The sequence below is a fragment of the Paramormyrops kingsleyae genome, chromosome 24 (assembly GCF_048594095.1).
Source record: "Paramormyrops kingsleyae isolate MSU_618 chromosome 24, PKINGS_0.4, whole genome shotgun sequence".
In the NCBI taxonomy this organism is placed as follows: domain Eukaryota; kingdom Metazoa; phylum Chordata; class Actinopteri; order Osteoglossiformes; family Mormyridae; genus Paramormyrops; species Paramormyrops kingsleyae.
The window spans coordinates 3,435,159-3,447,079 of record NC_132820.1 but is presented as its reverse complement, the minus strand read 5'-3'; the positions used below and the strand labels follow the sequence as shown (position 1 = coordinate 3,447,079).

The 11,921-nt window shown below is 45.5% G+C and overlaps 1 protein-coding gene across 2 annotated transcripts; it reads right to left on the bottom strand.

The window, feature by feature from the left end:
- Window positions 1–344: 344 nt before the first annotated feature.
- rgs14b (regulator of G protein signaling 14b) lies at window positions 345–11,632 on the bottom strand. 2 transcript variants are annotated; one of them, XM_023825144.2, is made up of 15 exons: window positions 11,474–11,632; window positions 10,394–10,415; window positions 9,644–9,810; window positions 8,948–9,040; window positions 8,690–8,833; window positions 8,202–8,378; window positions 7,441–7,555; window positions 5,993–6,096; window positions 5,452–5,655; window positions 4,809–4,885; window positions 4,570–4,696; window positions 3,601–3,682; window positions 2,246–2,298; window positions 2,050–2,146; window positions 345–1,692 (listed from the first exon to the last, which is right to left on the bottom strand). In XM_023825144.2, the coding sequence occupies exons 1-15, from the start codon at window positions 11,516–11,518 to the stop codon at window positions 1,421–1,423; spliced, it is 1,779 nt and encodes a 592-aa protein (XP_023680912.2). In that variant the 5' UTR covers window positions 11,519–11,632; the 3' UTR covers window positions 345–1,420. The 2 variants fall into 2 exon arrangements, with proteins under 2 accessions (XP_023680912.2, XP_023680917.2); XM_023825149.2 differs by having other exon boundaries at window positions 5,993–6,093.
- Between the last annotated feature and the right edge of the window lie 289 nt (window positions 11,633–11,921).

Genomic DNA, 11,921 nt, shown 5'->3' with positions numbered 1-11,921 from the left:
CGTTGCATTGTGAGGACCCTGTGGTTCTGTAGCGGCTACTAAACATACCCCACGATATCCTGTCATAAAATGGCAATGCGATTAATAGCAGTACATCTTACTATCGATTAAACAGATGCTGTTATAACAGAAAACCTTTTGGTGCAGCTCTGAAGATGAGGACTCTTTGTCCGGAATCAGTAGGTTGCTGGTTCTAGTCCCATAGTTCCCAGAGTGATTTCACTTTTGGGCTTTTGAGCAAGACCATTAACCTCAATTGCTTTGGAATATCACAGATAGCACGATGGAACACCCGCTTCCCCTAATATATGCTGATTGCCCAGCTCTGCTACACCAACAAAGGCTGAAGAATTCTGAAAGTTTATTAAGCTTATACAGGCACTGAGCATGAAATATTTTACAGAGATTAAATTAACAATCACAGGTTTACACATCATCTGCTGATTTGTCATGGGTTAATGTCTTTCTGACTAACAAAGCTTTGGGAAGCTGGATCCTTCCTTTTCAAGATTATGCGGTCCCCAAACAATTATTTCATACTTATACTGTGCTGGGGATGTAATGTTACTCATAATGCATTTGTTTTAAACAGTGCAGAGGGAATATCTAATCGCAAACATTGCTCCAAATGACACTAAAACAGTGTGTTGCTGCTTTCCTTTGTGGGAAAGTAAGTATTTTAGAGGTACATCTTCTACACTTAAGTCACACAATGTCATTATTGTTAAATCCAAAAATGATTTCAGCACAGTACGTAGATTCCACAGCTAGCGAGTTGAAATACTAAGTTTGTAGCAGCCAATAACATAACATAGCAATAACGTAATAGCATGCCAATAACGTAACATCAACATAAAATAAATTAAATTATGTAATAACTGGTTAACAATATAATAACTTATTACTATTATTTTTCTTAATTCCACCACCACCACCCCCTCTACAGAGGACAAATTTATTTGCAATAACTTATTACATTATCAGCAAAAAGCTTTGTTATTGGTTCTTAAAATGTTTTACATGATTGGCCAGTAATTACATTATTGCCATTTATTTATAGTATTGGCTTCTACAACATCCAAGAATACTTCTGGGTACATAGTGAGTTCTGAAAGTGCACAAAGTAAACTTTCTGTATATCAGTACAAGTCGGAAACAGTCAACTTCAAAAGTGCTAACATTTTTTCAACAGCCGTTTAATCTGAAGATTAACACATGAAAGGTTCTCAATGACATGTTCATGCTATTTGTATAATAAAGCCTCCCGTTCTTTGAAGTTGGAGAGCGATACCCCTCCACAGATATTGAAGAACTTAGGTGAAACAAGGCATCTCCAGAACATCTCCTGAAGGACATGGTGAGGAAAGCGCAAGGAGACTTCAGGAAAGGCACCCCAATCCATGTGACGGGCGCTGAGTCTTCAGACAATCGTTTCCCTCGCCGAATCTGAGTGAATAAACAGGCTTCCGGGATCCGAGGAGGTGGATCGCGTCCGTCTGGGGACTCTCTCTGTTGGCGAGGTGGGGAGGGAGAAGTCGTCTTGTAAGGCATCTATCTCCTCCTGCCCTTCCTCCTCACACTCCACCAGGGGGAGCTGCAGGAACTCTGGGAGTTCCAAGTGATCTTTGCACAGTAGCCCTCGCTGGTCGTCAGCGCTGCACCACTGTGCCCTGTTCAGCAGCTCCATCAGACCTGGCGAGAAGATCCATAAAGAACTGATCTCCTTTCCTTACAGACATTTAAATAGCTGTAGCTCAGTGCTTATCTAGAATAACATCCTTTAACACATAATCGGAGGTGGATAGTTCAGGTCCAGAAAGTACAAATCCAGACCAAGATTTTGTTTTAACCAACCAGTTGAGCATAAACAGTCACAGTCACAGAGTACTCAACTGGTTGGTTGGAACAAAATCTTGGTCTGGATTTGTACATCCCGGACCTGAAATGTCTACCTCTGCACAATGTACTTAAATGAGGTGAATAAATGGAGTTGAAATGCCAAAGTTCCTCGTCATTGAAAGCGTCTGAAGTTCTCGTCCTTGGACCCACCATCCATGTCATAGGTCCTCCTTACAGCCGCGTTCCTGCGCCTTGAGTTGGGTCTCAGTTTATCGGCAGATAGGGTCTGGCCTGTCGCTGGCTGCCTCTGTAAATGGATGGCACTGTGCTTAATATACGGAGCAGAGAACCTTTTAGGAAGTCAGAGCACTTCTGGACTGGGATCAGGCCAGAGCCCGGCACTGACCTGGTGGAGGGCAGGCTGATCACTGACACCCAAGCTGCTGTTTTCACTCTTGGCTGGGAAAGAATGGCAGATTAAATGTCTCATCAGTAACATCTCACACAGAAGGCTGGCTCCTGTATCCTACTGGGGGGGGGGGGGGTAACACATCCTAGGTAACAGCCAGAGGCGGGTAGTTCAGGTCCGGTGAGTAAAAATCCGGATCAAGATTTTGTTTCAACCAACCAAATAAGAATTCTGTGACTGTGAGTCTTTATACTGGTTGACTGAAACAAAATCTTGATCTGGATTTTCACTCACCGGACCTGAACTACACACCTGCTAACAGCTGCCAAAATCAGGGGTTCTGCCCGGCAAGACAGGTGCCCTTGGCTAGCTTCTGTTAAACAAACAGTTAAAGTTAATAAATCTGGTCGATCTGGTTGCCGAGATAACTGCCCCTCCCCACTTAGCTGTGAACGCCCCCCCCTTCTGTTCTGCATTACATAATACACGCTTCTTTCACGGACATGCATTTAGGTGAATTTGGTGATTCGAATTTCCCCTGCTCTGCATTCTCTGTAACACCGTGTTATGGAAATTGGATGGATGGATGGATGGATGGATGGATAACATGTAGTACACAGCAGCTGTATAAACTGAACTCTACACATATTGGACAGTTAAGGTTGAAATAATCCTCTGCTTTCAGAACCATTTAGAGAAAGACTTCCCCCAGGTAGGGTAAGCTGGACATGAGCCGGACAGATACTCCTTGTCAAGTTGCGTTTCTGTATTCAATGAGGCCCAACGTGACTCGGCCTGGACCGCCATGACACAAAGCACAGTGACACGAGGGACAGCCGGTTCACCGTTAAAGTCAGTAATGCACATATATTCCTCTTCCCTGACCTTAAGCAGGTGAAGCGACGATGTTAACAGAAACGCAACTAAAAATGGAATTGAGGGACCAATTAATCACAGAGGCAGCCATCACTGAAAGCATTTAAAGTGCTCGTTTGTGACTATGGTGGCATACGAGTCACACGGGATATGGACACGTGTAGATCTGGAGCAGTCACCGCTACCCCAGTTTGTTCACGCTTGTCACCCAATCACAGACATTCCGCTGTTGCCATGCAACAGAACCAAAGGTTGCCATATCAGTCTTGCAGATATATGAATATGATCGTTTCGGCTGTGCTGATTCGCACTGTGATGCCGCACGTGATCAGCTGGAAATATACGTGTTTTTTCCTGTTTACAGAGCCAAACTTTAACAAGTTATCTGGCAACAGCTATCTGGTAATGTGCACACATAGTATTAAAAGCTGGCATTTAAAAATGTATTTAAATCCCATCTCTGGTGCTGTACTTACTTTTTACTTTGTGTAGCTGTAGCTTCTTGTTGGCCAGAGACGTTATATTCATGGTTGTGTCCAAAGGGTCTTTACCCCCAGTCTGAAGCAAAACCAAGATCCCAAAAGGGAAAAAAAAAACATGCATGTCATTGTCCAAACATCCAAAACGATGTCAGTCCTGTTTCTGAAACTACTGTGTTTGAAGATTAAGATTAAGATTAAGATTGAGATTGAGATTGAGATTAAGATTAACTTTACTGATCCCAGGGGGAAATTCTGGTGCATACAGCAGTGAGAACATTGTGCACAGACAAACATAGATATAGTGCAGAACAGACATAAAGCAGACAAAGTGTGGAGACAGTAGCTAAGGTGAATACAGGGGCAGCGTATGGCTCACTAGGCTAAGGCTTTGTGCCTGTGATCCAAAGGTTGTCAGTTCAAGCCTGACTTCAGCACACCTGTGGGTCCTTGAGTAAAACCCTTAACCCCCCAACTCCCTTTCACAGCTAAGCTTTCTCTCACAGAAAGCAAGATGGGGGGGGGGTGAAAAGAGAAATTCCCCATGGGGATCAATAAAAAGTATCAGTTATTAAATGTGGTGCACAACAGAATGTTGTAACATTACAGAAATGAATATTTAATAAGGCATCAGACAAGGTCATGATAGGCCTCATGAAAAAGTTGAGTCAGGCCTTTTATACCAATTTTGTAACTAGAGTCACGTCTTTATTGACTGGCAGGACAAACAGAGGAATTTAAGGGTTATGTAGGGAGTGTACGCAGTTTAAGGGTTATGTAGGGAGTGTACACAGTTTAAGGGTTATGTAGGGAGTGTACGCAGTTTAAGGGTTATGTAGGGAGTGTACGCAGTTTAAGGGTTATGTAGGGAGTGTACACAGTTTAAGGCACGCGCCGCCCGGATGTCCCGACACAGAATGGCACCGGGGGATGTTCTGTTCCGTCGTTGCTGTCGGTTACACTCACCATGGTAACCACGGCCTCCTCCGGCTGTACGCCGTGCTCCTGCATCACGCGGAGCAGCGCCTCACCCAGGGTCTTGCTGCTTTTCTGCGTGACCTTCTCGATCTTCCTGGAAAACGCAACCTCCACCCTGAAAAGCACGACAACGCTTCCCCTCGCAAGAGCGAACCGGGCACGTTTGCATCGCCAAAAAAAACCAGACGAGGGTTTTTGAGAAAACAGAGCAAGCTGTCGGTACTCACAGAAACGTCACCTGCAGCTCCAGCCAGACCTCCTGCTCTTTCAGGACGTAGCTGTCCAGGTCCATGGAGAGTGGCTCCTGGGGAGGAATCAGGGTTAGATTAGATCAGATTCAACTTCACTGGCATTGCAAGTACAAGTCCTCAAGCAATGAAATGTGCATGTGTGTGTGTATAAATGCACCTCTATCCCCACTTCATAATTGTTTAAATATACTACATTTACACACACACACACACACATACATATATTTAATTGGAATTGAAATATATATATATATATATATATATATATATATATATATATATATATATATATTATGCTGCATTCATATATTCATACATGTGTGTGTGTGTATTTGAATGCAGCATATTTACATAATTATGGAGCGGGGGTGGGGGTGAGGGTGGGGCTGGACTCGGGTGGAGATTAGCAGTAGTGCACAGCACTCAGCAGGACGACAGCTGTAGGGAACAAGCTGTTCTTCTGCCTGCTGGTGTGGGAACGGAAGCTTCCGGATGGGAGGGTAAACAGTCCATGAGCATGAGCCGAGGCTCAAAGGTTGGCGACGGCCCTCTAAAAGCAGGTCCGTCTGACGGAGGTACCGCCTCACACGTCCCGGGGCGGAGGCCGGCCGCGTCCTACCTTGTCGTTACTCTGGAGGTAGGCGGTGACATCACTGAAGGGGATTCCCCTCTTCTTACACGGCACGGCCAGCATGTCCCGTATGGAGACGCCGGGCCGCGTGGCCACCAGTGACGCCGTCCCATCGGGGAAGTACACACAGCAGTACTTCTCCGTCATCCCCAACGCCACACGCTCGGGGTGACCCAGACTGGACGGCTGCATCTGAAGGCGGAGGGTTTATGACCGGCTTTGAACAATAGATGTGCGTTGTCCCGCCCCCAAGCTACATCCTGCACAATGAGGATGGAGCAAACTCTACGTAATTAATACCGTACTTCGCTCCTACGGAAGCTTAAAGTCGTCATCTTCTTAGGCCATTCCGAATTCTGTTGAGTGACATTATCATTTCGAGAGCCAGATTTGCTTATATATTTGTTTATAGATTTTGTTTTATAACATATATATGTTTTAACACCCTCTCGCTTTCCATTCAGGGTAAGAGCACTGCCAAGGTGCAGCAGAAGCTTCCAGAAAAGCCCGCTGAGAAGAACATGCTCACGTCTGATTTGCTGGAAGGAGCGGTCCACTGCACGCCGCTGGATGACCTGGCCAGACTCTGCCGCTCCGGACCCACACAGAGGTAATTATCTCCGATCTCTGCTGCTGAGGAGAGGAAGAGCCGATGTGGACATGATAGGAGCAGACGCAGAATGCAAACTCGCCCTGCTGCTTTTACCCAAATATACAGCTGGTAGTGAACTAATTCAGCGTCTGCAGGTTAACCGTCACTGAGGCTGCTGTCCTATAGGGACTCGAACAAACAGGCCTGCTGTGCATAATTCCCAGGCCTGGGACAAAATTGCTTCAATGGGGCTCCCAAGACATGTAGCCCCTTCCTCCAGGGGCGTCTCCTGGCTCCAGGCATGGGAGAACATCCCCAGCTGGGGGAGGGGGGGCTTAGTGCACTTCCAAGGGCCACTGTCTAAAAAATTGGAAGATAATTGGACTAGTCTGGGTTGGGGGCCCAGTATGATATGGTTTCATGGGGCCTAAAATCTCTAGTGCCCCCCTGCCCTTGGCACAGCAAGCCTGCTAATCAATCACTCTTGAGTCAAGTTCATGCCCTTAGCCACTATGCCATCGGTAATGGTGACCTATGACCTTCCCCAGTTGTCACCCTGGGACAGCAGGCCTACTAACCAATCATTGAGTTACATGTCCATGCCCTTGGCCCCTACGCTAATGCTAACGGTGACCTATGACCTTCCCCAGTTGTCCCCCTCGGACAGGAGGCCTGCTAACCAATCATTGTCGAGTTACATGTCCATGCCCGTAGCCCTTACGCTAATGCTAATGGTGACCTATGACCTTCCCCAGTTGTCCCCCTGGGACAGCAGGCCTGCTAACCAATCATTGTCGAGCTACATGTCTATGCCCGTAGCCCCTACGCTAATGCTAACGGTGACCTATGACCTTCCCCAGTTGTCCCCCTCGGACAGGAGGCCTGCTAACCAATCATTGTCGAGTTATATGTCCATGCCCGTAGCCCTTACGCTAATGCTAATGGTGACCTATGACCTTCCCCAGTTGTCCCCCTGGGACAGCAGGCCTGCTAACCAATCATTGTTGAGCTACATGTCCATGCCCGTAGCCCCTATGCTAATGCTAACGGTGACCTATGACCTTTCCCAGTTGTCACCCTGGGACAGCAGGCCTACTAACCAATCATTGAGTTACAAGTCCATGCCCTTGGCCCCTATGCTAATGCTAACGGTGACCTATGACCTTCCCCAGTTGTCCCCCTCAGACAGCAGGCCTGCTAACCAATCATTGTCGAGTTACATGTCCATGCCCGTAGCCCTTACGCTAATGGTGACCTAAGACCTTCCTCAGTTGTCCCCCTGGGACAGCAGGCCTGCTAACCAATCATTGTCGAGCTACATGTCTATGCCCGTAGCCCCTACGCTAATGCTAACGGTGACCTATGACCTTTCCCACAGACCACACCTCCCCATGATCCTCTCTTGTCCCATCGTTTCTCCTCCGCCTTCTTCCCAGGGGTCCCTCTCCTCCTTTCCACAGCAACCTCCATACCGAAGGGTACCAGCTTCAGCTTCTTTTTCTGTGGGAATTTCACACGTGTGTCATGCACAGGCTGACGGTGAGCGAATGTACTCAGTCTCACCCCCCGCCGAGTTTCACACCCCCGTCAAGAACTGCATATTTATAATCTATACTGCATGCAAGCTGCCAAATCCTATGCCAAGCATAATAGGAGAGCAGAAACCACTGATCAAAGACTCTGAAAAGGCTTTGCTGTTGTACCCTTAGGTGGAGTATTTAACTGGAACAAATTCAGTAAAACACCCTGTTATGTAAATAAAGAGAATGTGCACAAATCTGTTAAATGACATAAGTTGCAACAGCTAGCATAAGAATGCTACTACCTCTGCAACCTCCTGAGATCCAACAATTCATGTTTGTCCTCACTAGTGGACTTAATATCTTTGCTATTATTATTATTATTACTATACAGGCCACTCCATTAAGACTTATTGGTCCGTAAAAATGACAGTTAGGGTGCGACCTTGTCAACTTCCTTTCAAATCAAAATATTTAATCAATATTGATTTTTTTCCCCACTAGACCTCAGGAGGTCATATGACCCATGAAACTGCTTCTGATTGGTTATCTAAGACCATCGTTGTCAGGCTGGCTCGACGGGATAAGCGGACGGATGGGACGGAGGGTACGTGGACGCCGCCTACGCTCTTGTCGCTGGAGGAAGGGCCGTCCGTCACTTGGCTCCTTCTCGGCTCCGGGCTCTTGGCCGCCTGGCAGGGCTCTGGAAGAGGCCTGCCTTCCATATCGGCCAGCATGCAGTTCTGGTAGATCGGAGATCGCACGAAACGCGTGTAGCTGTCAAACTTCATCAGCTTGAAGATCTGCCATAGTGCAAAATTGGAGGGAATTATTAGTGCGAGACTGCTCAGTCTGTCCTAAATTAATACATCATTTATTAATCGAATACACATGACTTATTAAAACAGGTATATCATAAGAATTCAACAGTGTTCTGGAAGGAAAAAATGAAGACGACAATGATAATGACTAAAATAAACATCTTTTCAAACCGTGGTTGAATGAAACAGTAGAACAGCTGTGAGCATTTTGTTCTCTCTGCCAACGTAAACAGAAGTTCCATTTTCTTTTCTCTTCATTTGATGGGTTTTCACCTGGCAGTCTTGACCAGTACCTGTTGCTGAGCTTTGTCAAACATGTTCGGCGTTGGGGACTCCAAGTCTTTTTCCTGAACGCGGGCCGTGTCGTCGATGTTGATGGGGTAGGTGGCGCTCTTCGAGAGGTAGGTGCCGAAGACGGTCCAGGCATCACGCGTCAGCTGTCGCACAGAGGACAGTTCACAGCTACTGCCATCCATTACTATTTATGTCACACTGCTGAACATTTTCTCTTGGCAAATGAATACCCCGACGGTCGATAAAATGCCAAGCACCTCCTCTTTCTGGCTGGCCGGAATCTGCCGGAACCTTTCGCACGCCTGCCAGAACTGGATGTTTTCCACGCTGACCTCTAATTTCAGGAAAGCCTGCGAAACAGAGCATCCAGATCATTTTTATTTATCATGTAACCATCCAGCACGGAAACTGCGAAACATTCATCTGGTAAATAATTCTTAAATAATCATTCAAAAATACAAATCAACAGCAACCCTGGCATAACAAAGAATGACCAAAAATGCAGACAAAACCTTCACTTTTGATTTTTGGTTTTATTTAAATTATGATATTAAATTACGGTGGAGTGTAAGTAACATAAGCTATAAAAACATGTGACACATAATTCCTAAGGCAGTGCTTCACATCCCAGTCCCCGGGGACCCACAGACGGTCCATGTTTTTGCTCCCTCCCAGTTCGCTTACCAGGAGCTGGGAGGAAGCAAAAACATGGACTGTTTGTGGGTCCCTGATTAGGAGACACCAACCTAAGGCTCTGTACGGACCTTTCCAAAGGAAACCTTCAATGCCAGCTAAAATTGCTGTAAATGGTTACTCATGTGCTGCTAATCCTGTATCCATACTCCAGGAAATGTGATGTTCTGCTTAGGAAGCAGCATTTTGATTGGTTTACACATCAGCCAATTGGTGTGCGTGTTATTGCCCCCTCGGATTGGGTCAGAGGTCGGGTTCACCGTGAAGTAGCGCACGCCGACGGGATCCGCCAGCAGCCTCTCGAAACTGACGGCCCAGCTGGCCACCGCGCCCAGGCTCTGGCTTGTTCCGCCACCCCCTGCCAGGCTCGAACCCGAGTTCAGGCTGTGACTGCTGCCCCGGCCATCCCGCTGGGCCGCGTTCAGCTCTGTCCACAGAGGAATGGAGGAAACAGCAAGTCATTCCAAAAGCCACAAAGTACGTCACACCACTGGCGAGGAGAGGACAGCGGGGGACCATTATCTCCTCAGCTCTTAGTTTGTTAAGCAAAGTCCTTATCGGCTAGTTAATTGGTCTCATTGGTAGTTACAGATTATTGACTTTTAATTTGAAAAAAATCTCGAAAGTCTGCTGATTCGGAGCGCCTGCCTGGCCACCGTCCCCCCTCACTACAGCAGTGTTTTCGCATTTCAGCCAAATGAGGAAATGAAATCACACTGTAGACGACGCAGGTACTGAACAAACACCCTCAAACACGCACAGTTGACAGTTAACCCTATAGGCGCAGCTGCAACATGTGACCTGCTAAGAGAGTCAATCTAAGATCTCATTGGGCGAAAGACAATGAACCGGGACCAGATTCCCTAGGCCTACTCAAGTACTGCGGCATCAAAATAGCAGCTAATCCTAAGTATAGTACAGACTATGTGCACTTTTTCCATGCTAGTTCCCTCTTCTCTGGTTTGTCTGGTTTCCTTGGCCAGGAACTGAATCCATAATGGAAATCTTACCCCCGTCAGACACCGCCAGGTTCTGCCAAGACAAAAAGACACGAGACAGAGGAATTTCAGCAGGAAACTTACAATTAAGCACCAAAACTGTAAGAGTATATGCAGTGATTGTAAGCGAATGGCGTGGCACAAAGAAAATATACGTGAGAATTAATTCTCAAAGTATAGGATATTAAGGGAGGATTTTATTGTTAAAACGATGGATGACAGCTGGATTTGCTTTGGGATAAAGGGGCTTCAAACTGAAACACTAATATAACAGAAATTTATCATCACTGAAAATCACTATTATGAAAACAGCTGTGGGCTAAAATAGCTTCTTATCACTCTGTGCTGTCCGTAGCACATGTACAAGAACGAGGAAGTACGGCATTTGCAAACTTCTTCTTATCTTTTGAATTCGGAATGTCCTTTTAAAGTGATTTTTCAAAGAAATTTGCAATACAGGTAAAGAAATGTCAAGCATTGCAGTCTGAATCACACTCTGTGACTTGTGCCACAGTGGGATCTTACTGTATAATCACAACCACCCAATGAATAACAGAATATTATAAAGATGTACTTAATCGTTCAGTAGGAGCGCTCTTTCTGTGTCATTACCCGTTAAGTATTCAATATTAATGCCTGAAAAATTACGAAGTCTTACAAAACTGCTGTATTGTTTTGCTATGTTGTGACCATTACCAATGTTCGGTATCGTCACATAGATCAGTGAAAGTGAAAGCTGCTCACATTTGTACCATGCTAGACATAAGCACTCAAATTTGTCACCAGTAGCTATTAAAGTACTTTTAAAAAGCTTCACTAATTATCCGAGACATATTAAACTCTTATACTATTTCAGCCAATTGAAAAATACTGAAGTTCTTTACCATAAGTGGTAGTTTGAAACAAAAATAATAGTAACATAGCTACCAAATTTATATCGCAGCTACAGCACATCTAACAGCGTTAGGGCCAAAAGAGAGCAAAAACTATGACATTTATTCCTAGCAAGCCCAAGTATTGTGCCTTTTAGGGGTCTAAGCAGACACTCATTTTGACTTCACGTTAAAAACACCATCCCACGGCATCACTCACCTTGTCACCATTAGGGACTGCCAAGTTTCTAAATATTTTGGACATAACATCTGCAGGGTCTAAAATCAAAGATAAATTAGCTGTCGATCACTAGCAAAGAATAGTCACTGAAGTAAATAGCCGTCATACAGCTTCCTCACTCGCCGGCCTAGCCGTACTTCCTGCTCGAACAGGAAGTTGTGCCACTGCAAAATGCCACAAAAGGAAGTGTGGGTAATTCAGGCAAACAACGTCTCTTCGTTTTACGTCACTCAGAAATCTGAAAAGGCCTCTCGCTACTGTCACCTGAGCGGCTGTAATGTTTTTCTAAACCAAGAGCAAAGGACAATAAATCAAAATGGTGACACTTCACTTGATGGGGCACAAATAATATAGTATTGTGCTGTTACCTATGAATTATGTCTTATAACCACAAACTAAATATGTTACATACTGATCTGTTGTTAAT